The 24082-nt window shown below is 54.7% G+C and overlaps 12 protein-coding genes across 12 annotated transcripts; 6 read left to right on the top strand and 6 right to left on the bottom strand.

The window, feature by feature from the left end:
- Positions 1–1324: 1324 nt before the first annotated feature.
- On the bottom strand, positions 1325–1818 carry PG985_013429 (uncharacterized protein; the record flags this gene model as incomplete). Its single annotated transcript, XM_066833195.1, has 2 exons — positions 1325–1519; positions 1669–1818. 2 exons carry the CDS (start codon positions 1816–1818, stop codon positions 1325–1327), a joined length of 345 nt encoding a protein of 114 aa, XP_066677935.1.
- A 3310-nt stretch (positions 1819–5128) lies between these two features.
- On the top strand, positions 5129–6376 carry PG985_013428 (bZIP transcription factor; the record flags this gene model as incomplete). The annotated part of the gene is made up of 1 exon (XM_066833194.1): positions 5129–6376. One exon carries the CDS (start codon positions 5129–5131, stop codon positions 6374–6376), a length of 1248 nt encoding a protein of 415 aa, XP_066677934.1.
- Positions 6377–7518: 1142 nt separating this feature from the next.
- On the bottom strand, positions 7519–7922 carry PG985_013427 (uncharacterized protein; the record flags this gene model as incomplete). Its single annotated transcript, XM_066833193.1, has 2 exons — positions 7519–7718; positions 7796–7922. 2 exons carry the CDS (start codon positions 7920–7922, stop codon positions 7519–7521), a joined length of 327 nt encoding a protein of 108 aa, XP_066677933.1.
- A 962-nt stretch (positions 7923–8884) lies between these two features.
- On the top strand, positions 8885–10033 carry PG985_013426 (uncharacterized protein; the record flags this gene model as incomplete). Its single annotated transcript, XM_066833192.1, has 1 exon — positions 8885–10033. The coding sequence occupies one exon, from the start codon at positions 8885–8887 to the stop codon at positions 10031–10033; it is 1149 nt and encodes a 382-aa protein (XP_066677932.1).
- Positions 10034–10267: 234 nt separating this feature from the next.
- On the bottom strand, positions 10268–11335 carry PG985_013425 (uncharacterized protein; the record flags this gene model as incomplete). The annotated part of the gene is made up of 1 exon (XM_066833191.1): positions 10268–11335. One exon carries the CDS (start codon positions 11333–11335, stop codon positions 10268–10270), a length of 1068 nt encoding a protein of 355 aa, XP_066677931.1.
- Positions 11336–11922: 587 nt separating this feature from the next.
- PG985_013424 (uncharacterized protein) lies at positions 11923–12521 on the bottom strand (the record flags this gene model as incomplete). Its single annotated transcript, XM_066833190.1, has 2 exons — positions 11923–12431; positions 12488–12521. 2 exons carry the CDS (start codon positions 12519–12521, stop codon positions 11923–11925), a joined length of 543 nt encoding a protein of 180 aa, XP_066677930.1.
- An 845-nt stretch (positions 12522–13366) lies between these two features.
- PG985_013423 (uncharacterized protein) lies at positions 13367–15418 on the top strand (the record flags this gene model as incomplete). The annotated part of the gene is made up of 1 exon (XM_066833189.1): positions 13367–15418. One exon carries the CDS (start codon positions 13367–13369, stop codon positions 15416–15418), a length of 2052 nt encoding a protein of 683 aa, XP_066677929.1.
- A 522-nt stretch (positions 15419–15940) lies between these two features.
- PG985_013422 (uncharacterized protein) lies at positions 15941–17428 on the top strand (the record flags this gene model as incomplete). Its single annotated transcript, XM_066833188.1, has 1 exon — positions 15941–17428. One exon carries the CDS (start codon positions 15941–15943, stop codon positions 17426–17428), a length of 1488 nt encoding a protein of 495 aa, XP_066677928.1.
- Positions 17429–17643: 215 nt separating this feature from the next.
- PG985_013421 (DNA polymerase alpha/epsilon subunit B) lies at positions 17644–19842 on the bottom strand (the record flags this gene model as incomplete). The annotated part of the gene is made up of 4 exons (XM_066833187.1): positions 17644–17820; positions 17890–19222; positions 19273–19449; positions 19508–19842. 4 exons carry the CDS (start codon positions 19840–19842, stop codon positions 17644–17646), a joined length of 2022 nt encoding a protein of 673 aa, XP_066677927.1.
- Positions 19843–20580: 738 nt separating this feature from the next.
- Positions 20581–21719, top strand: PG985_013420 (CRAL/TRIO domain-containing protein; the record flags this gene model as incomplete). The annotated part of the gene is made up of 2 exons (XM_066833186.1): positions 20581–21241; positions 21304–21719. 2 exons carry the CDS (start codon positions 20581–20583, stop codon positions 21717–21719), a joined length of 1077 nt encoding a protein of 358 aa, XP_066677926.1.
- A 471-nt stretch (positions 21720–22190) lies between these two features.
- Positions 22191–22974, top strand: PG985_013419 (bet3 family protein; the record flags this gene model as incomplete). Its single annotated transcript, XM_066833185.1, has 2 exons — positions 22191–22387; positions 22488–22974. The coding sequence occupies 2 exons, from the start codon at positions 22191–22193 to the stop codon at positions 22972–22974; spliced, it is 684 nt and encodes a 227-aa protein (XP_066677925.1).
- A 416-nt stretch (positions 22975–23390) lies between these two features.
- On the bottom strand, positions 23391–23901 carry PG985_013418 (Apc13p protein-domain-containing protein; the record flags this gene model as incomplete). The annotated part of the gene is made up of 2 exons (XM_066833184.1): positions 23391–23756; positions 23899–23901. The coding sequence occupies 2 exons, from the start codon at positions 23899–23901 to the stop codon at positions 23391–23393; spliced, it is 369 nt and encodes a 122-aa protein (XP_066677924.1).
- Between the last annotated feature and the right edge of the window lie 181 nt (positions 23902–24082).

Here is a 24082-nt window from a genome sequence, read left to right as displayed (position 1 = left end):
CCCGAATTAATGAGGGTCTCTACTGTCAACTCGAGGCTTATACTGCCGTATTGGACGCACAGTAACCTGTCAGAACGCACAGATACCTCTCCTATGCGAGACAGGTGCCATATTGAATATTAGGCCGACCACTAGACATGATTGGCTTCTATCTAGGTGTTTGTGTGGGGTTGGACTTTGCGATGCTCGTTACCTACCCATTACTAGCCCGTGCAGCAGCGTTGGCTTGCATATAGACTAGCATAACTGGTCAGTTCTTCAACAATCCAAGGCGCTTTGGCGGAGTGGTTAACGCGATGCCCTGCTATGTGTATACATAACAGGTTAGGCATTTCCTTCGGGAGCGCAGGTTCGAATCCTGCAGGCGTCGCTCTTTGATTAGCAGGTCGCATCAGCGATTTCTCTTTTGCTTCGACAGCGTATCTTTTTTATTCTATTTTGTCCAATTGGCTCAACTAATTCTTTCTGGGCTCTCGTCTACTTTTGCCTGACAGTCGCTACCGCAATACCAGATCGCTAGCTTAAAGCCCCGTATCACTCCTCTCGTATCAATGTTAGTTAACTGGCACTTACGTACGATACTACCAATCTGTCATTTCCTAACTTCCCATGGCTTATCGACAGGCCAGTATATCCGATCGGATCTTTATTATTCAACGGAAGAAAAGTTATGCCAATAGCATCAAGTGACAATACGGCATATCCTAGTAGGAGGAGTGCTTTCGCCATTAAGGAGCCAGGACTCATCGGGACCAACCATGTGCTCTCCTTCCAAATCATACGGAAAAACGTGCAAGTGAAGAAGGGATGTCAAACCATTTTGTTCATGTTACTTCATTACTGCTGCCTGTCTCCTCTACCTAGCATGAAAGCCACGACTCTTCCTTGAAGCCCTCCAGCGCCCGGCATGGTCCATCTGCATCGTGACAGAGAGCGAGCCCATGCCATCGATCACCGCGTTCAACGACTCGTCCCCGCACAAAGCCTGCCGTCCCCGCGCGTTCCTACTGGTCACATTTCCTTCCCTCCGAGCTGCCGATGGTGTTGATGCCACTCTTGTAGATGCATTGCTGGTAGTAGTATACGCCCGACCACCCGGATTGGTGGGTGTCCTGGCGGTTGAGGTAATAGTAGTAGTTGCTGGTGTGTAGTTTGGTGGTGCTGCTGGTGAAGATGGGGTGGGTGCCAAAGGTCTTGATGGCGAGGGAGACACTGCGCGCCGCTGCTGAGTGTCCGCGGCTGCTGGTCCGGACCTGACGGGAGAGCGCATGGCCACGCCCTCGGGAGGAGCAGGACGCGGAGATACAGGACGCGCCGTACCTCGTCAACCCATCATCATGTTCTTGGAGCCGTCGAAGACGAAGAGGTCCCTGCACTGGTGCGTGGCGTCCACCACGGCCTGGGCCACTTTGAAGTCTACATTGCTGCCCAGGTCGACTGAGCTCATGACCTTGATGGACAGGTCAGGGAGCACCTTTCCGATTATCTGGGCAGCATTGCCGTTGACAAGGTGCGCGTCCTGGCAAGATATTGGTTAGTCGTCTGCTCCAGTTCTTAACATCGACTGCACCTTTATACAAATACAGTAGGCAGGGGTGCGCATCCTCGTTTTCAAGATGACTTGCAGAGAGGAGCAGCATCTTATCCGACTTGAGCAACAAAACTTACCCGGTTCAGGTTGGCAGTAATCTGGCCCTCAGCATCAATGACGGCCGTGTCGCCACGCAGCTGCTGCACCTTGCCGACGACCATGACGTTCTGGCCGACGTACGAGTCGATCAGCTGGCTGCTGATGCGGGGCGTTGAGATAGATTCCATTTTGAAGGACGATATGGACGGGCTTTTGTTTGGGTATCAAATGAAACCAGTTGTCTTTATGGCTTCAACTAAGGGGTTTCAGTTGGCAAGTTCTCTTGGTCTGCCTGGCTTGGTGTTTCGCGGCTGATCGTGGGGGTTTAGATTAGAGATTGAGAGCAGAAGGGCGCGTCTTCAGGCACCCGCCCTATTGAAATCGGGGCAGTTAGCGCGTAAAACGCGCCCGCGGGGTCACCTGACAGCTATTTGCTTCATCTCCTAGGCGGAACAACAACCACGAAATCGCAATATCCTCAATGAAGCCTCATTTCTTCTTCGAATATGTTCTAGAATTTCCGTGGTATGCAAGTTTGTCCTTTTAATCTCGGCTACTTGAAAATACGACGTATTGTTCGTAGCATTAATACTCGCTGTTACCAATCAAACAAGAAGCTGGAGCTTGCGACCTCTACAAGGACACTGGTCTTCGCCCGGAATCGAGTGGCCGGAGGGGGCTCATAGAACTGGCAGCGTCGTCTTCAGCCTATAGGAATCGGTTGATTGCATCTCTAATCTGCATTCTGACGAATCTCAGCATTGGACAAGCTTCCTTGATACATGGTAATTATCCCTTCAGAAATTATCATATGCAGTGGCATTGACCAATCACGACCAATGCATGCAACCTATGACGTACGCACCAGCCCAGCCAGTCTTGATACGGAGATGGCAGATAGCGACGGCACCAACTGAGCGAGTCTGTGTGTGCTGAACGGTATAGCTATGAAGCTCATGATACCAGTCTGACAAGTCAATGTGAAAGCAGCAAAAGAGTATGCTACTTACAAGCAAGCAGTGGCCGTTTCTGAGCGAAACACTGCCCCAGATCTGTCATCAAACTACTGCGATTAACAGACCAACTGATGTGCCAGGGAGACGGACTTAAAAGGCCAAGAAGGAGACCCCTATCGGCAGCTACCGGAAACTGACCCGGACCCTTTCGGCGATGGCTTACAAAGAAGGGGGTGTCGGATAGCAGCAGCACAGCGGCCATACCGCACCGGTGTTGTCGCCACCACGCGCTCGCTATATGCGAGTTGGTGAGCACCTGATCGAGGCTTTGCAAGGCAGACTGTCACCATCATGCATAAGGAGAGTCCGATCATGGAATTCTAGAATGCGAATCTAGAAACCTGGGTCCCGTGGTATCGGGGTCGAATGAAATGCTGCATGCCAACCTGCTTGAAGCGTGTCAGCTGATCAACTGTGAGATATCCGTATGTATCACCAAGTGTGGCTTGTCGCTGCAAAGCCATGCATGGGAGCCACAGTTGGCTTGTGAGATCCTTGGGGAATTTGGGGACGACGGCAACTCTATCTCCTCATTCGCTGGTGGAACGAACGGGGGGCGAAAAAGTCAAGCAGGCAAGCAGGGCCGCCGACGTATCGAGAAGGTTTAACAGCCGATCAGGTACGCCGCGACTGTCGATCTTCGCACAAGACCGAATGGACGCTAGAACTGGATAGCGGCGGAGGGCGGTGCTGACACTTGACCAGTCCCGAAGCGACGGAGAGAAATAAAAGTAGACCCCTGATAGGGCAACCAATCAGCATGCCGGCCCAAGTCCCAAAACAGAAGAAACCTGTACTACTACTACACCTCAACCTGTCAGACGACTGGCTGTGCCATTGGTGTCTTTCCCATAACAATGATATTGCTTCAATCATGTTGCCTGCGATGGCGAATTCTCGACAGGGCTTAGGACTGCCAGACACAACACACTTCACCTCGCAGCAGTAGTCCCCAGGCCGAGATGCCCTTCGGACCCGACTCCGGTCGTTCCTGGGCCAGTGAGGAGGGAGAGAGCCACATGGTCTGTTAGTTCTGGAGAAAAGGTTGAATTGCCTGTCTCGACGGACCCCCTGTCGGCTGCTCCTTCGTCAAGACCCCGTTGCTGTCGTGGTGATTGTCCAATTAAGCTTCCGGATGGGCATGGCCAAAAGTCAAACCCATGCATGCCTACTTAGACACCCTCTCATATACCTGCATATCCAGGGGTCCCCAGGTGGTCGCTTCGCTGACACTTGTCTGCGCCCCTTTGAGGATTTCGGTTTCGGCGTGCCTTGAAGCTAATGCGGGCGGTCCGCAATCTTGCTCGGTGAATGTCATATACAGTTGCCAGCGCTTCCAGGTAGAAAGATACCTAATGCATCTTCCGGGATTTGCTGCGCGGAGCCCACGACCTGAAAGTGGCTGCAGTCCGACTAGAGTAAGGAGCCCGGATCAGGGCCAATAGGCGTTGCATCTTTCTAGAGGCCCCAAATCTAGCAGAGCCCCTTCGTAAAACATTAGACATACTGTCCTCGGTTGCGGGAGTTCTTGAATTCCGTTATATTCTGTCCATACCCTCCAACCCTCTGATGTGGCCAGTGCCCGTACTCTCATATGTATAGGCATAGTATCCTTTCGGCCCCCTGACTACTACACCTTGCCTGTACAAGGGTCGACTGTGAAGGTAAATGTGCCAGTCCTCTTTCGTCGCAGGCGCTCACAGTTCCAGCTGGCATCTTGTTGCATCACGCTGTGCCTCGAACTTCTTTCTAATGGATTTTCCATAGCAGACTGCTATTTGTTCCCGCTGTACGTATTTATTTCTTTGACAGCTCTATCCATGAGGACACCAACGACGATACGACCGATTTGAAAGCAGTATCGATGGGGTCACATAGTGTAACCGTCTCCAGCTGCGAGGCTAACCTGCTGGAAGAAGTTCGAATCGAAGCTGCCCCCGATGTAACGTCGACTATCTTGGACGCACAACGAACAACGACCAAACTCAAACGATATCGTCGAAAGTTAGACAAGAACTGCAGGGGGAAAGAGCTGGGAAGTCAGAAGGGTTTAGGCATTTGACGAAGCTGCACTGTCAGTAACCCTGCTCTGCCGTTGTTGCAAACCTACGCCGCACCTCCCTGTCCATGCATAATTCCTAAAGTGGCAGAACCAACTAGGGCCACTAAGGTGCGCTCTTCGAATAACGTCTTACATACCCTCACGCCGCCGAGCTGTCGACATCTCGTTTACTCCAAAGGCATAAAAAATTCAAAGTAGGGAAGAGGAAAAAAAAAAACAGAAAGTCTCCGGGTATATTTTTCTTCGTTCATTGTCGTTACCAATCAAAGTGGCCTGCGAACACTCGTTATCTGAGTAACTTGACTGCCAACGAAAGCAGGACTGGTATAGGCTTCTTCGACACCTGAAAGGGCGTTTGAGATTACCGACGTACGCTCCTTGCTGGGTTCCTCGGTTGTCAGGTATCGCGCTGTTGCCGAGATGGAGGATTCTTCGCACCTATTCAGCTACAACATCAACGATGACAGCGATGGGGAATACCTTATACTGGATGGTTCAGGAGCCGCTGCCGATGCTGACGAGTATAACCAATACTTACCATCACCGGGTTTCCCGCCGTCGGAGGACTTTACTGTCCCGGTGCGTCCTCATCTCAGCTCGGGTCAGCCGTCGACTGATTCCTTATCGTCCGCGCCAACCGATGCGCCCATGCAGTCAGAGGTAAACTTTCCCACCTGGACCCCCGCAAATCAGGGCCACACCAGGCAACTCCAAGTGCCATCGGCCTATGGATCCTCATTCGAACCCCCAGGGCTCTCCAGTGGTTCATCGACGACTCCCGACACCAAGAACTCTCAGGCCGTCACACCGGAAAACAGGCGGGGGTCCAGGAACGTGTCAATACAGCCGAAGACAGACGCGGTGTTCCCACCACCTTTGCCATCAGGCCCAATCCTGCCGCCCAGAAGACGAAGGCCCCGGCAACCAAAGCCAAAACCACAACTCTCCATGGAAGAAGAAGAAGCGAAGAAGAACAAGACACTGGAAAGAAACCGCGTCGCCGCAAGCAAGTGTCGAGAAAAGAAGAAGGATTGGACAAAAGATCTGGAAGAAACCAAGATTGGCCTAGAAAGTCAGAATTCTCACCTACAAATGGAATACTCGGCTTTGGTGAAAGAGGTTGGCGAGATCAGAGCCCAGCTCATGACCCACGCCAGCTGCCATAACGCAAATATTGACAAATGGATCGAGAACGAGGCCAAGAAATTCGTGCTTGGTGCTGGGGAAAGATATGACACCATGCTAGGCGCCACCCCCGGGCCCTCTTCGTCGAACTTGGACGCGGCACAGGGGGGTATGCCCGTCTCAGCATATGGGGCATCCAGCAGCGATATCCATTTTGACCCCTCGGAATATCGAACGAGCCTGTCGCAACGAGAGAGTGCAGCAATGCCAAATTCGCCGGCCTTTTTCCAGGACAGCATGTCATCTGCCGGATTCCAGAACCCCAACGATGACTTCGCTAGCCATATGATGCAGCGTACCAGTGCATCTATTCCACACATTGCAGTCAACCAAGGCTCCCCGGATTTCCTTGGTAGCATCGCGAACGATCCCGGCGGTGAATATATGGCAGATGCCGACTTCTCTTATGGAGCCTTTCAAGCAGCACAGGAAGAAGGACCAGACGACGAGAACGGCCTGGGTTTCCCGCATGATGCCATTTGAGGATTGTACCAGGGGTGAGGACTGAACGAGGAGGTCACGAAATCCACTTCATCCCCAAAACCGACCATACTTCTTCAGAACTGTGCAACATAATATATGTTTTTAGTTGTGATGCCGGGTGCGTTTTCTAGGAAATGGTTACTCTAAGGGTCGCTGTTACTGTTTGCGTGGCTTTCCTTTCATGCTTTATGAATTATACCCAGGGGATAGAGGAGTGGGCGGGGACTGTACTTATTATTAGAACGAATAATATATATACTCGGTCAAATACCACTGAATATTACATACTCCATGGCGGGAGTTCGGAACGGAATCGTCAACATTTGCCTGAGTAAGATGTTAGTTTAATAAGGTGATGTTTCAAAAGGTTTGTCCGTGGTCAGGAAGCCACGCATGTTCTGGATGGTCGATCAAAGATTTCTGCCAGAGAAGTGCCAGGAAGTAGAAGGTCTGGCGAATATTCTAACGGTTGATAGCGAAAAGGAAGCCGCAATCCACCCCAGAAACCTCCCACCTCCCTGTAGCTTTGGCTATTGTTGTGGGCCGCTCCTGGCTCTTTCTGTTCAACTTTCTGTTAGATGTCAGAAAATTGAACCAATTGACCAGAAGGCATGCAGGGGTCAAGTCGAGCTCAAGATTGTGATCAGACAAGCCGACGATTTGCAGCCATGTGACTTGATATAGAAAGTGAGAAGTTGCCCATATGTCATTGCTATATTCTCACCTTGTACATATCACAATTGCATCCGAAAGAAGCAACCGGTGACAGAGTTCATAGAAAGGCCAACGACTTCCATGTAAACACACGTCCGGGTTTTCAACAAGACATTTTCGATTAATTTATATCACTCTGGTCTTCTGATAATGCGGTATAAAGTTGGTATCAATTTGTTCCTGCGATCCTACACGATGTGCTGCCCAGGCCGATGTCCCCTCCAATGCAATGCCTATATGGATATAAGTAAACACCTTTTGCCAAGGATGCATCAACTTGGAAATCGGAGTGCCATGTAATAACGTAAGTCGTGGTATCCCTTCGCCCTCCAGGAAACGCCATGCGCCAATGCAAATGCCCATTGACACGAAAAGTACACGTAGCCAAAGTCTTCTCGGCTTGCCTCAGATATCAAGCATGATCATTTTCATGCGTCGATAATCTGCCCGTCCTTGCCCTTCTTGCTCCGGTGCTGTTCCCGCACGAACTCTTCTATGTTGACGTCGTGATGTGGTCGCTCGGGAGGACCCGGGTTAGTTTCGGGCTCCGGGCTCTTCTCCTCAGCCTTCTTCTCCGTCCCTAAGACCTTGGCCGCGGCCGGAATGTACTCGGTTACCGTGTCGGTCACTGCCGATGAGTTTAGCAATGTACTTCTACGTGAAGGTGATGATTAGTGGGCTGTTGTTGCCGTTACAGTGCCTTACCTTTCTCAAGAAGCGTGGGTTCTTGCTGTCCTGCATTCGGGTTCCGAGCCTCAAATGCCTTCTTGTCAAGGATCTCTTTGTAGTCTGACGAGCCTGTAATTTGGCCATCGGCCGTCTGAGAAGACATGATGAATATGCGAGGTAAGGTGGCTAGCCGGATAAGTAGGCACGTTGTTTTTTGAATAGATGGGTAATAAGGGAGCAGGGTAATGAAGCTGAACTACTTGGTGTAACACACGGGAATATGCCTGTTGACGATCTTAAAACACTTTGTATAAGACTCACGAGGAACGGGGGGGAAACGCTGCGAGCAGTTCACCATATATCTACGTACGCAAATCTAGGCCCTCGCCTATTTTTGCTTGTTTTCAGCTGACTGGACCACGATACGTATGCCTTCCCAAGCTATGAGGTCAATTTCAAGGCAGGCCAAGCCGTGCAACGTCGACCCCTGGCATGTCTTGCACCTGGGGCGTGGAGGAGGAGCGGACGCTGCCCGTTTGATTAGCAGATAAACTGGGACGCCGGGCTGAAATTTCAAGGCAAGACCGATGCAACGAGAACCTAAAAAGCCACAGGGCCGGCAAGCAAGCGTGTGGGATAGATGGCGCTACGTCATACCCCTTGCCGTAATGCCGAGTTGCTCTGGATCTGCGGGATGCCGCTGGCCGGCCAAATAAAAAGGCTTGGCGGTGGAACCACCTGCTGCTTGCTCCAGGTCCTGTCTCCCTTTTGACTCGCGGCCCTCGAGTATTCGATCGTTTAGGCCCACCCTCCCATCGAGCATGCATGTAAGACGATAAGATAAACTATTTTCAACCCGCCAGTTGCCCCTCCATCAAATGTTCAGTTGCCAGCGCAAGGCGGGACCGGAGTGGTATGATTTCGAGCCAACATGCGACATCTTTTCTGCCACGAATCTGAATTTGCGACATTTTGATTAGCCTTCTCTCTAACTGGCTCACTCAACAAGACGATAGACAACGCCTGACTTGATTATTCCCTTTGAGGTCTTTCTTTTGCTTCTTTCCCCCCCCCTTGCCGCAACTCGAACTGTTAGACCGATTACACCCACCCCACATCGCAACCATGGCGCCAATCCCCATCACCATCGTGACCGGCTTCCTGGGCTCGGGCAAGACCACGTTGATCCTGAACCTGGTGCCGCAGCTGCGCGCCGCGAACCCGTCGTACCGCCTGGCACTGCTGAAAAATGAGTTCGGCGACGTCGCCATCGACAGCCAGCTGGCCTCATCGTCGGCTATCTCGGGCGTGCAGGAGATGCTGAACGGCTGCATCTGCTGCAACCTGGTGGGCGACCTGTCCAAGGCCCTGGAGGAGCTGTGCGGCGGCGACTCGCCGCCCGACCGCGTCATTATCGAGACTTCCGGCTCCGCCTTCCCCGCGACCCTGGCCATGGAGGTCAACCGCCTCGCGCGCGTGACGGGCGGCGCCTACGCCCTCGACGGCGTCATCCACGTTATCGACGTCGAGAACTGGCAAGGGTACGAGGACACGAGCTACACGGCCAAGGTGCAGGCCCGCTACACGGACCTGATGGTCTACAATAAGTGGGAGCTCTGCGACGAGCGCCGCTTCGACGTGGTGCGCGACATGGCCGACGAGATCGGCGGCGCCGTCCACGGCGGTATGGAGGTCGACATCGCCTGGGTTAAGAGCGACAAGGGCCGCGTGCCCATCGACATCATCTTCGGCGTCGACCGCGCCCTGGCGCAGACGCTCGACGACGAGAACTTCACCAACGTCAAGCCGCACTCGCACGCCGAGGGCGAGAGCCACGCCGACCACACCCACGACCACCAGACCGAGGTCGAGGTGCTGTCCGTCACGCTTAAGGGTTCTAACAAAGACGCGGCGGTGGACTCGGCCAAGCTGATGTCGCTGCTCAAGGCGGCGCCCAAGGAGGAGGTGTACCGGATCAAGTCGGTCCTGACGGCGTCGTCGACGGTGCGGGGCTCGCAAGACGACGACTCGGCGCCCACGCCGCCGCACCCGTCGAACCGGTACATCCTGAATTGGGCGTTCGGACGCTGGACGTTCACGCCGGTCCCGGCCGAGGTCCAGGAGCACGCCTCCAGCGACGACCACACGCTGCGCATGACGCTGATCCTGGCGAGGTACCAGAGCAACATGTGGAAGAAGAAGCTGGAGGCGGGCAATTTCCTGCAACTCGCGGATGGCGAAAAGGGAGAGCTGACGGTGAAGAAGGTGGTTTAAAAATACATACTTAGATGGAGTTAGACGGAGTGTAGGAACATAGAGGATACCCAAGACAGCATGGCATTATAGAGTAGACACATGCTAGAGCACATATGAAAAAGACATAACAGATTGATCTATAGATATTTATCTTTCTCCTGGTATCGCTATGAAGTGATATTGCTCCCGAAAACGCCTCGCAATGCACTGAAAAACGTCAAAATGTAAACACAAAAGCACCATTTACTGAAATTAGTCGGTTCGCTGCTTCTTGTTGAAAGCAAAACCGCCAAAGCCCGAGCCCGAGCTTGAACGCTTCTTGTTCTTCTCCATTTCCTCCTTCATGATGCGCTCAGCCTCGCTCATCTTCTTGGGCTGCTGGAAAGGAGAGGGTTTCTTCGAACCACCGGATAGGGCATTCTTCTTGGCAGCCGCAAACACGTTCTTCGGTTGGGGTTTCGCAGTCATCTTCAACGAGACCGGAGCGGCTGCTGTTGTGGCTGGTGCAGGAACCTCCTCTGGCGTATTTTTCTTTTCGGTGCTTGTCTCTGCCGAGTCTGCCTCCACGGGCTTGGAGGCCGCGTCTGGGGAATCCGAAGCCTTCTCCGGACTGGGCTCCTTGACGGTAGCCGTAGGCGCAGCAGCTGGCTTCGCCCCGAACGAAAGCTTGATCTTCTCGCCCTCGTCTCGCTTCAGGACCCGGTCCTCGGCAGGCTCGTCACCGGCTTCCGCCTCGGCCTCGCCACCGGCGCCTCTTGCCGCGGCCTCCTTGTTCGCGCGCTTGATCTGCTCCCTGATCATGCGCTGCTCGCGCTCCTCGTCGCCCTTGTCCTGCATCTCCTTCTTCTTGACGGCCTCGCGGCGGCGCATGGCCTCGGGCGAGTCGTCGATCCAGGCGACGAAGATGCCCTTGCCGTCCTCCCGGTCCTCGACGCGGCAGATGCCCTCGCGGCCGAGGTGCTTAGCGAACTCGGTCAGGCTGGGCCATTTCGTCGAGTTCATGTGGATGTGCTCCTTGTTGGCGATGTAGGACTGGTAGAACTGGTTGATCTGGACGGCCTTCTCGCCGTGGCTCGTCCGCAGCAGCTGCAGGAAGTCGCGCTGGAACTGCCGGCTGTAGTCGTTGATGAACTTCTTCGAGTCCTCGCCCACCACCAGCATCTGTCGCACGTGCGACTCGCTCTGCGTGTGCATCTTGAAGCCGTTGTCGTCGAAGCATTGCTTCTCGCAGACCTGGCAGTACCAGCGCAGGCGCTGCAGCCCCTTTCGCCGCATCTGATTGCTCAGATGCTTGGCCGAGCCAACCTCTGCTTTCCCCATTTTGGCGGTCGGAATATGTGATTTGGGACTCTAGTGCTTATCGGCTGTTAATGGAATCTAGGCGGCGAAGTCGTCTCGGATGTCGTGGGGGAAACAACAGTGTTGTAGTGATAATGATGGGTCGAGCCTTGAAGGTTGAAGTCGATAAAGTGCAACGCGACACTGATTTACGATGGCGCCAAAAAGACGGCAGAAAGTCTAAGAGGCTGAACCGTAACGTGGGGGACCCTGGCAAGTTGAGCCCAATTAAAGTGGACCGGACTTGCCCATCAGATGCGATCCATTCTGCGTGCCAAATCGCATATCAGCCTACACATTTCGTGCATGCGCCGAATACTCCTTAGTAGATGGCCAATATTTCTTGATATAGATATCATCCTGAGGCGGACTTTTAAATCGTTCGGTATTCGTTTCATAGGCCATGAAGCTACGCCTGGCCGACCAAAGGGGGTAAATGTAATTGAGAATCGTGGACAAAACCACACTTTTACTATATTGTGAAATCCACATCCGTTGCTGGTTTGCGCAACTTGACCGTTTTCCCTTAACGCCGTACATGCCACATGATAAATAAGAGCCATGCAAGTTTATAAGATCCCATCATCGTCAACCATGTCATTTGTCTCATCGACAGGAGCGGCAGCCTTGACATTAGCCGTTACGACGTCGTCGCCCATCTCATCGTCCAACTCTGGCACTTTCGCATCTACCTCGTCATCGCTGCCGTCCTCGTCGGCTTCGTTCACAAGACCAGCGAAGGGGTTGTCCGTGGGGACATCCTTGTTGATCTCGTCCCAGGTCTTGCGCCGCGTCTGAATTGTGCGAGCCCGCCCTTTGCTTGTGGCGACCTTCTTCTGTGTGCGCTCCATGATGGCCATGGCTCGGTCCTGCGCCTCCTCCCGTCGCTTTGCGGCCTTGGAGCTCAGCGGCCTGGCCTTCGGGGCCTTCTTGCTCACGCCTGCGCCATGATGTATCGCGAGCACCGAAGGGCGGTGGTCCACCGAGCTCTCGGGTGCTTTAACGTTCTTCAGAGACTTGTCGGTGTCGATGCCGGGGGAGGTGGCTCTCCGCGCCTCGCGCGAACGCTTAGACGGCGCTGAAACGGTCAGTCAGATTGGTAAGCCTCCGCGGAAAGGGGAAGAATTGACGCACCCTTGCTCTTCTTTGAAACTCCGGGTTTAGCCATTTTTTCTTTGATTTATTGGTGTCACTTGGTATTGTTGATGTCTCGGAGGAATCCTGCAGTGATTCCAAGCCCTGCACCGCCTTTGGAGAATTGCCCGCCCAAACAAAAGTTGGAACTTTTTTGGCCCCTCGTTGATTGATAACAGCAGTGATAAGCATCCCTGCTAGACTGCTGTAATTGGTACCCAAAATACGCATAATGCAGTTGTGGGGGGCCCTGTCAACCATTCACCATTGACCATCAATTTAGCTTCATCTGTAAATGGGCATTCAGGTTCCTACGTATAATTCGCCTATTCTTCATCTCAATGCATTGTTTGAATCATGTAGCCTTGATAGTTGATACACAGTCTAGATATGTACTGGGTGAATAGAAGCGTCATCATTTTTGGACCTCGGGATCTTGGGCATCGTGGATTTTCTTCAGCCTCCCTGTACAGCTGCTCCCGTGCTTCGACCGCCTGACCCTTGACAGGGCGTGACAAGGATTGTGCCCTTGAAAATTAACAGACAATGCGCAGCATGCTGATGATACGCAGGCCCGGAACTGCCTGCATTTACTAACTAGAAACAACAAACAAAAGCTCTCCACTCCAACTAGCCCTCTCCCCCATCCTCGATCTGGCCGAATTCGATTTTTTCTAGTTCTTTTCGTTCCATTGCTTTCTTCAGATTTTATGTTCGTCGGGTACCAAGCAATCCAGAGAGCCAACTTGGGATGTTCCCGGGCCGCTGCGAGAGCTATGGCTAATAGTCTTTCGACTGACCCATCGACCGTATGACACGCATCTCCGAAACCAGACCCGAGATACACATATTTGGTCACTTCCACACACGAACTTCAAGATGAGCTCCTCGCATCATTCGAAGACAGCAACTCGTCCTGACGACGTCCCGATCCGACTATCCGTACCAAACATCATTCTCGAACGCCTGCAGCAGCCCACTGTAATCGTTACCGTTGCCATCATCGCCTTCGCGCTATTCTACCAATCGCTCCATTCCTCGCCTTTCTCGACAAGGCGTCATCCGGGACTCGTCCTCTGGGACATTATCGTCGCTCTTATTCCTGCTTCACTTTTGTACGCTATCGACAACTGGCTAGATCCAACAATGGGCAGCTCTCAAGTTGCGCTAACTTCTCGGCCCACAACCCATATGGCCAAGAGCGAAACCCTTCAGAGGATCTTGCGGCTGAACCAGTCTGGAGGGGTCATGAACTCGGTGGCAAATGCGGGCAGGAGGGGACTCTCGACCCTGTCCAGTAGCTCTCTCAAGAAGCGCCATGGATACCCGCCAGCAGGCTTGGGAAACTACGACAACTCATGCTTTCAGAACAGCATTCTACAGGGCCTTTCGTCCTTGGAGTTCTTCCCGGAATATCTGAAGGCTGCTATTCCGCAAAACGAAGACGGGGCTACCAATGATGAAGGGTCGGCCAGCACACTGCTGGGCCTGCTTGCCCAGTTGCGGGATCCCCAGAACAACGGCAACACGCTATGGACGCCTAAGAAGTTGAAGTCGCTCGACACGTGGGAGCAACAGGATGCGCAAGAATACTTTTCAAAATTACTTGACGAAGTCGACAAGGAAGTCTCCAAAACGACCAAGGCCTCTGCCAAGTCTGCGGGGCTCGAGTCGACGGGATTGAGAGACGACGGAGAATCAAGCCAACACAGCGATGACAGCGGCTATCAGTCCGTTGTTTCGACCTTGTCCAAGCCGGGATCGGAAGTGAACGTGTCCAAAAACCCGCTGGAAGGCTTGGCCGCTCAACGAGTCGCTTGCACCCAGTGCGGATTTTCCGAAGGGCTATCCCTGATCCCTTTTAACTGCCTCACTCTTAACCTCGGACTGGACGGTGTGCCACACGACTTGTACGAAAGACTGGACTCATACACACATCTTGAATCAATCGACGGTGTCCACTGCGCGAAATGCAGTCTCCTCAAAGCACAGCATTTACTGAGACTGTTAGTAAAGAGAGGTCAAGAAAATGGGTTGTCTGACAAAACACTACTGGAACCGAGGGCACGACTCGAGGCTGCAAACTTGGCCCTCGAAGAAGACGATTTTGACGAGAAGACTCTGCGAGACAAGTGCAAGATCAAAGACCAGAATCGAGTCAATACGACCAAGACGAAGCAGGCGGCAATTGCAAGACCGCCCCGAAGCCTGGCCATCCATGTCAACCGGTCTGTGTTCGACGAGCGCACCGGCGCCATGTTCAAGAACTCGGCCCGTCTTCAGTTCCCAACGACGCTTGACCTGGGCCCGTGGTGTCTGGGGAGTGCTGGCAGTGAGGACCAATCTGCGAATATCGCATTCCCGGAGGGTAAGGAAATGCCCGCCAAGGCTCTATCTGAAGAAGAGCAGTGGATTCTGGAACCAACAAAGTCGATGGTAGCGGGCGATCTCCAACCCTCTAAGATCACCGGCCCTATGTATGAGCTGAGGGCTGTCATCACCCACCAAGGTCGCCACGACAATGGTCACTATGTTTGCTACCGAAAACACTCGCACCCGCCCCTTAAGCTTGAAGAATCGCCAATTTCGGACCCGGAATCGTCGGACGACGAGAAACCGATGGTTGGCGAAGGTACTGATGGTGCTGAAGACAAGTGGTGGCGTCTTAGCGACGAGAGCGTTATTGAGGTTAGTGAAGAGCAGGTTCTGGGTCAAGGTGGCGTTTTCATGCTATTCTACGACTGCGTGGATCCGAACCTCGTTCTCGCCAATCAAGCCACGGGTGATGAGGAAGGACATGTTGTGACCGAGGATGATGAGGTGCAACCCGAGATGATGGAAGGGGTTGAGCCGACCCAGAACGAAGAGACTGCCCAGCCGTCGACAGAAGATATATTTGTGTCGTCTTTGCTTCGACGACCTAACTCATAGCATCCTTGGGTGGCCAATTTGATTTCAGAAAGGCATAGCATTGGCGTTCAGGAGACAGGTTGTCTGTCAGGCATAGGCATGGTCCAGACATGAGACCTTTTGTTTTGGAGAGACATCCATTGGAGACAGACTTCTGCGTATAAACATGTACAGTATACACTCTTATACCCTAGCCTGAATTCAATCAATTACAAGAAGTGTGTAATCCACAATTTCTGTGTGCTTGTGCTATCAATATTTTCTTTGTCTTTGCTATTCTCATCAATTTATATGTACACATGTATGTTGATTATTCAAGTGTAAGCAGCTACGGTTACTTGGTACCTGCTTAAGGTTCGTAGCTACCGGCTTCCCCACATTGAGCTGCAGGTGCCTCTAATCAATGGATCCTTGTAAATCGATAAGCCATTATTATTATGTCCCGTCTCTGCTCTTGATCATTGAAGTTTCCAAGTACTACCACAACCTCTTTATATTTCCGACACGCGCAGGAAGCTCTCATCCGTGTCCGCGTCTTTCGAAATGCCGCCGACGAAACTCACCAAGCGCCCGGCAATCGTGCGCCATCGCGCCGGCAAACCCACGGGAAACTCTTCGTCCTCCGAAACCGAAGGGTCAGACAACGAAGATGAGTCCGCTACCGCCACCGCGGCAGCGCCGCCTCCACCCCCCAAGCAACAAAGCGCCGGCAAAGTCATCAGCAGCGGCTCCCTAGGCAAAGTCGACCTCGAAGCGCGCCGGAAACAGGCACAGGCCGCCGAAGAACAGCGGAAAGCGGCCGAGAAGGCAGCGCGCGCCGCCGCCGAAGAGGGATTCGTCACAGAAGAAGAGAGTGAAGACGAAGACGATGACGACGACGAAGAAGAATCATCCGAAGAAGAGGAGAGCAGCGAAGATGAAGTCCCCCGCCGCGCCCTGCTGATGCGACCCAAGTACGTCCCGCGATCGCAGCGCAAAGGACCCGATGCCGCCGCGAAGGGCAAGGAGGAGGACGACGAACAGAAAAAGTACGAGGAGGAGCAGCGGCGCAAGAAGGCCGAGGCGGACGCCATGATCGAGGAGCAGATCCGCAAGGACCTGGTGGCGAAGGCGGCGGGCAAGAACGCGTGGGACGACAGCATGGACGAGGAGGAGGACGTCGACACGGACGACGAGGCGGACCCGGAGGCCGAGTACGCGGCGTGGAAGGTGCGGGAGCTGAAGCGCATCAAGCGGGAGCGCGAGGCCGTCGAGGAACGCGAGAAGGAGCTCGCCGAGATCGAGCGAAGGCGCAACCTGACGGACGAGGAGCGCCGCGCCGAGGACGACGCGCACATGGCCAAGCAGCAGGCCGAGAAGGACGCCAAGGGCAAGATGGGCTTCATGGGCAAATACTTCCACAAGGGCGCCTTCTTCCAGGACGACGCCGAGGCCGCCGAGCTGGCGGGCCGCGACGTCATGGGCGCCCGGTTCCAGGACGATACGGACCGGAGCCTGCTGCCCAAGAGCCTGCAGATCCGCGACATGACCAAGATCGGCAAGAAGGGCGCCTCCAAGTACCGCGACCTGCGCTCCGAGGACACGGGCCGCTGGGGCGAGTTCCGCGACCACCGCCCCGGGCGCGAGAACCGCGACTTCGGCATCATGGACGACCGCTACAAGTCCGATCGAGACCGTGGGGACCGCCGCGAGGACAATGGGCCCGGTGGTGCTAACGCCATACCCCTGGGCGACCGGAAGAGTGCTGCTCCGGCTGGTGCGCCGGCGGGACCGCGGGGAGATTATAGGGATAAAGATCGAGACAGTTACCGGCCTAGGGGCAATGACCGTGATCGTGATGATGACGACGACCGGCGGCGTGAGCGTCGGAGGTCGCGATCCAGGTCGCCGCGGAGGGATAGGGACAGAAGGGACAGAAGGGACAGAGACAGAGACGACTACGGTGGCGGCAGCAGTAGGAGAAAGAGGGGATCTCCGCCGGAAGAGGATCGTTACGAGAGTGATAAGAGAAGGCGTGTGGATTCACGATAGTTTGGCTCATACGGCATGGGCACGACAAGAGCTAGGGCTGATGATTTGAAACCTTCTCATCAGACTTAGATGAGTGCGTTGTATATCAATAAATATGCACTCCATGAATACAACAGGCAGCAAACTCACTTCATATCATAACGTTTCTACTGTGATATTTACCCTGTACAAACAGGCGCTTCTTTGCTACCATAACCATCGTATATATGCATACATTATATCCTCGTAATCTCCACCCTCGCCCGGCTGAACACCTTGTGACTGACCATACCGGCCGCGCCCACCTCTTCCTCGTCCGCCTTGGGCGGGTACAGACTCACCCTCGCATAGGTACCGGCGCCCCTGCGTTTCGACAGGTAGCCCGGGTTGATGACGAGGACACTTTCGACGACCTAGAGATGTCACGTCAGCTAACACATTCATGCATATACGGACACTAGTAGAAAGGAATGAGAACTTACCCTGGCAAAAGGCGGCAGCGAGCTGGGAACCATCATCATATCGGGCCGCACGTTGACGATATCGCCGAGGCGCAAATAACTCGTGTCGAGCGCGGCGCCGACGGGGCGGCCGTCCTCGGTGCCGACCTTGGGCAGCTTGCTGCGGTCGACGGGCGGGAAGACGGGGCAGTAGTGGCGCTGCTCGATGAGGTGGCGGGGGAGACGGCTCAGCAGATCGGCACCGCCGCCGACGCGGCCGGCGCCACTGTAGAGCTCCTCGTGGCGGAGCTCGAAGAGGGCGTCCTGGGAGGAGACGCCGAGCACGACCTCGTTGAGGGACAGGGTCATGGGGTTGCCGATGACGCGGCACGTCTTGGGCAGTCCGAGCTCCTTGCGCGGGAAGGGGTCCTGGGGCCACGAGACGTGCTTGTCGATGACGTCGCGGACCGAGGGCACGAGCAGGATCGTGACGGACGGGTTGGCGGACACGAGCCGGTTCAGGGCCGGGGCGATGAGGTACTTGAAGACGGTGGTCATGGTGGCCTGGTCCGGGTCCACGGGCGCGTCCTCGGGCAGGTCGAAGTCGCCGGCCGCGATGAGCGGGTGGTCGATGTCGATAAAAGGGCCGCAGAGGACCAGCGCGTCGGCGTACGTGTCGGCCGCCTGCGAGCAGAGCGCGTGCAGCGGCTCGAAGTCGAGGTTGTCCTCGGCCGTGTAGGGTCCGGAGGCCATGACGATGCTCAGCGGGGCCGGCTCGTCGTCCGACTCCATGACGTCGGGCCCGCCGCGGAGGCGCTCCCGGTGCCCCTCGATGGCGGCGGGTATCGAGGCCGCGTTGGGGAGGAGGGGGATGTCGACAATCTCGTTAACCGTGAACTCGGAACCCGAGGTGTTGATGCCCTTCAAGGCGACAATCTGTCCCGGGAAGAACTGGTAGGAGGGTAGTTTCTTCAGATCCAGGGGTATCCGGCGTCCACCTCCAATTTTGCGGGAGGTTTCTAGGACAAGGGAGGCCGCATTGAGCTTGCCTTCAGGAGAGTCTGAGGCTATCCTTCCGACAGCGTAAATTTCTGAGGTGCTTTGAGTCGCCGCGCTGCCGAACGCCGTGTCCTCGAGCTTGTGGTAGTCCTTAACTAGGCCGATAAACTCGTCTATCCGGTCGTCCAAGATCTCTGAAGCCTCTGATAATTTCATGGCCAGGGGCTTGTAAGCCAGTTTCTTCTGGTCAGACGCAGCCGTAAGCTTGATACGAGACTCGGCATACGGTGCAATCGGAGCCTCAGGGGCTGGCAGATTGTCGTTAAGGATTTCAATGACCTCTCCAGCGTTCTGGCGGTCATTGAAAGGCACCGCGCTATTGGCCATCAATAAGGGGCTCGCATGCTTGCTGACGATTGTACTTACGTGATAGAGTTCATGGTGTCCAAGCGCCTGTCTACACCTGCCGGTGTCTTGACATTTGACGAGTTGTTTGAGAACTCGCTCTTCACTTTGGTAACTGATGATGGTGTCTCGACTTTCCTCTTTGGGCCAGAACTCCTGTTGAGTTTGGTTGAGGATGGGGTGGCGAGTCCATCTAGCCTGGTGAAATAGTCAGCATCACCCATCTCGTCTTTAGAGACGTGATCTTCCTGCTTACATGCCGAGGTAGTCTCCCGAATTGTTCTTGATATTCGTCCGCGGAGTAGCGCCCGTCTTCCTCTCGGTCTTGACGACGTGGGCCAGGCGGTCGCGGTTCTCCCTCTCCAGTGCGTCCTGAATCTCACGCTTCAGGGACCGAAGATTTTCGACAGATAGTCTCATCTCGTCCATGTCCATTTTGATGCAGTACGACTCCCATTTGAAGAACAAGTCCTGGACGGAGAGGGAGTGCATGCGCATGATGGACTGCAGCTCCGCGAGCATGTCTGGCTCCAGCTGCTGGTCGCCCACGGCGAAGCGCTCGTTCAGTTCCTGAACGTCTGCGTCGGCCATACTGCTTGTTTGTAGCTGACCCAATTTATCCTGCCGTATTCCTTAGTCCGTGGGATTGTCAGAAATGCGTATAAAAATATGGATTGCGATTATGCGGTTTCCAGGCTGTGTTGTCTGTCTGTCGCTAAATCCCGATATTGAAATGCACGGCAATTGGCACTTTGGTCGGGGAGACGCGCCCGAGTCGCGTTTCTGCGCTGGGCCCCTCGGCAGCCCGCGTTAAGTGGTGGGGGTCACTTTCGCCTCTGGGCTTTTACCTTTTTACCGCCCACCGGGGCAGTCGGCACTAAACACGTTCCATCGTTAGGTATGGGCTGACTGAAAGCTCCGTACAGTACAGGCTGCACCCGCCAAGTCCGAATCTTTGGGCCCTAGGGGTCCTTAGGGCCCCTATCTTGTTTATTTTATGGCCTAGCCTCGTGTGACATAATACGCAAATCTAGTGCCAGGTAGGTATTGCACCGGTGTCTCCCTCACAGTACAAGGGTCCATCCGCTGAATTGTTGTTCTCGTTCTCGGCCCAACATTAGATTGTTTCCAAAAGCCGTTTGCTCATCCCTTCCCTTTCCACTCAAACTGCTCCCGTTGCCCTCAAATCCCCTTTTGTTAGCGGCCAGCTCTTTGCTTCTGTTTTCCTCATTTCGCTGCAGTGGTTACATTCACGTCATCGTCCCTTGCAACGTCCCAATCATTACCACACTACCGGTAACAAGAGCTCCATAAGCAACCCCATCGGTGATGGCGGAGAAGGCTTCTACAGGACCTCTTAAGGTTCCTTTTCAACATTTCACGGCGCAAAACCAGCCTTCTGACAAGGTCATACTGTCCGAAGAGCAAGAGAAGAAATACGAGGCTCTCTTGGAACAAGTCAAGACCTGGACCGATGTGCCTGCCACCAAGGGCAAGGACGGCAAGGAGGGAAAGGCCGGCCCTCTTACTGATGACGAGAAGTACTGGCTGACTCGAGAGTGTCTGCTACGCTTCCTACGTGCTGTAAAATGGAACGAGAAGGATGCTGAGAAGCGTCTGCTGGAGACCTTGGCCTGGCGAAGAGAATTCGGCGTCGAAGAGCTCACCGCCGACCACATCTCGCCGGAAAACGAGACCGGCAAGCAGCTCATTCTAGGCTGGGATAAGAGCGGCCGTACCTGCCAGTACTTGAGCCCTGGTCGCCAGAACACCGACGTGTCGCCGCGCCAGACGCAGCATCTGGTCTACATGCTGGAGCGCTCCATCGAGCTCATGCCTCCGGGTCAGGAGAAGGTTGCCCTTCTGATCAACATGAAGGCGAGCAAGAACCGTTCCAACACCGCGCCGGGTATCAGCCAAGGACGTGAAGTCCTGAACATCCTTCAGACTCACTACCCCGAGAGGCTCGGCCGGGCTTTGATTATCAACGGTAAGCATCCCACCCAAGGCCATCTGCACTTTCTATAGAGCCTTGACTAACCCTGATGACAGTCCCGTTCATGGTTTGGGGTTTCTTCAAACTCATCACACCCTTCATTGACCCCATCACCCGGGAGAAGATCAAGTACAACGAGGACATGTCGCAATATGTCCCGAAGGACCAGCTCTGGAAGGAGTTTGGCGGCGAGGCCGATTTCGAGTACGACCACGCTACCTACTGGCCGGCCCTGAACAAGCTGTGCGACGACAGACGTGCGGAGAGGAAGGAGAAGTGGGAGCTTGGTGGCAAGCAGATTGGCGAGTTTGAGGATTACCTTGCTGGGGGCATCCCTCAGGGAGTTGGTTGCCCAGCGCCGCCTGTGGACGAGTCAGCGCAGGATGGCGTCGACGCGGTCGCAGTTGCTGAGAAGCTCAAGGAACTGAAGGTCGACGAGCCCCCGACTGTTGTTGTCGAAGATTCCAAATAAACAAGAGCGCATTCATCTCGTATCAAATTAATCTACTAGACATAGACAGATGAGAAACATCATTGAATATATGGGTAGATTGTGACAGTAACACAACACCGAGTAAGGGTCTAGAAACTGATGTGCGCATCTGATATTTATACCTTTAATCGTAGGCCCTCCATAGCACCAGAATGGTTCGGTATAGGCTGAGTTGTGTCGAGACTGAGATGGAATGAGTTGACATTGACGATCGATCCCCCACGCGAAGATCTCCAGGTAGGTACAGGTACTTTTTTGCCTTGCAGCTCTGCTGCGTGCCGCCCAAAGGTGGGGGCCCACCTTCAATAGCACACCTGCGACCTCACAACCAAAGATCCAAATGGCAACTTGAGAGCCTCCCGCACCGAAAACGCCCAGCTCTCTCTACGGCAAACCTCCGACTGGACGTTCTACGACGACCGCGCATCGTCCAGTACCAAATCAATCGCCATGTCCAACATGACGCCCGTCAAGGGCAAGGAGCAGCCCGGCCTGCGCTACCCGTCCAACGGCAAGACCATCTACCACCGGCCACTCAACCGAGCCAAGACGTCGGAGCTGAGCCAGGCCAGCTTCGCCTACCTCTTCTCCGAAATGGTGGGCTATGCCTCGAAGCGCATCGTCAGTATACAGGATCTGGAAAAGAGGTGAGCGAGAGAACCGACTACCCAGTCCCCCCCAGGGACACACATACACACGCAACCCCCGACCACTAAGCTGACAAACTACCTTTCTACGAAACATCAGGCTCAACACACAAGGCCACCCCATCGGCCTCAAACTCCTCGACCTCCTCCTGCACCGCGAGCCGGCCCGAACCCAGACGCGGCCCCTGACCATCATCACGCTCCTGCACCTCATCAAGCAGCAGCTCTGGACGCACCTGTTCGGGCGGGCGGCGGACGGGCTCGAGAAGAGCAGCGACCCGGCGCGGCCCGACGAGTACATGATCATCGACAACGAGCCGCTGGTGAACCGCTACATCAGCGTGCCGCGCGACATGTCGCAGCTCAACTGCGCCGCCTTTGTGGCGGGCATCATCGAGGGCGTCTGCGACGGCTCGGCGTTCCCGGCGCGCGTCACGGCCCACAGCGTCGGCAAGCAGCAGGCGGCCCCCGCGGCCGACGGCGAGGAGGGCGGCGAGGGCAAGGAGATGTGGCCTGGCCGGACGGTGTTCTTGGTCAAGTTCCAGCCGGAGGTGCTCGAGCGGGAGAGCTTCTTGGCCAAGGGCTAGGGCTGGGGCTACGTTGGGAAATGGAGAGAAACAAATACGGTGGTCTTCAAGATGATTGCGGTTCATTGCTCGGAGTTACGGATTGGCAAATAAATGGTTTGGAGTTTTGGCGCGGAACATCCTACTTAGAGACGGGAAGGCAGGCGAGGCCCCCGTATGTATGTCACATTATCACAAGGCTATACATTCGTGTCCATCGAGGTTACGTCGTTGCTACAAGCGTGACCTCTATTTTGTCTATTGTGCCCTACCACACACATAGGACGCCGTGTACGAATGTCATTTTCTCGTACAAAACTTTGGGTATCATCATATCGTGCCTCTCTCTTCCAGTCCATAATCATGTGAACGCCTCCACCAGTCTGCTTGCTGGACCTATCACGGCCACAGTGTATCGCAGCCTCCTTCTTTCTCCCTTATCGAGGCAGACCGCGGCCACCACCACCACCGCCCGCACTGGCCGCCCCGGAACCGAAACCGCCCGAGCCGGCCATGATGGAGGACCCCTTGCCGACCCGCGCGGCGCTGGGGCCCTTGTTCATGAGCTCGTGCAGGCCGAGGTCGCGCCAGGCGGGCTCGCGCTGCTTCTGGGTCGCCTTGGCGATGCCGAAGGCCGCGTGCTGGTCCGGCACCACGTCATCCTCGTCCTCCGGGTTGATGGGCTGGTGCTGCGGCGGCACGTAGATGTCGTCGGCCGGCAGCTGGTCGTGCGTGAAGTCGTCGAACAGGTCCGCGTCCCGCGCGCGGGTCATGTGGACCTGGGTGTAGTGGCCGTCCTTGTTCTTTTGGAGGGGGGACAGCCGCGTTAGTGTTGCATTCTGGAGGGTTTGGTTTGGTTTGGATTGGCTCATTTGTTGATCATCACGAATTCCCGAGATTGGGGCGCCGATATTGAAGGAGGGGGAGGGGAAGGGATTGACGGACCATGATGATGGGCTGATGCTGAGGGTATATCGTTGTTCTGGTGGTGGGGAGGTCTTTGAGTTTCACGCGAAATGATTTGGGTTTATGCTCACGCGTGCCTGGATGCTTTCAATATTGATGCGCCGCGATAGCTTGTCTATTGATTCAAGGTCAAGTGTCGTTTGGCTAGACTGGCTGTGTAGGT

This window comes from Apiospora marii (genome assembly GCF_038362585.1).
Source record: "Apiospora marii strain CBS 49790 chromosome Unknown utg000011l_segment0_segment0, whole genome shotgun sequence".
In the NCBI taxonomy this organism is placed as follows: Eukaryota; Fungi; Ascomycota; class Sordariomycetes; order Amphisphaeriales; family Apiosporaceae; genus Apiospora; species Apiospora marii.
This window is presented reverse-complemented; position numbering and strand designations above follow the sequence as displayed.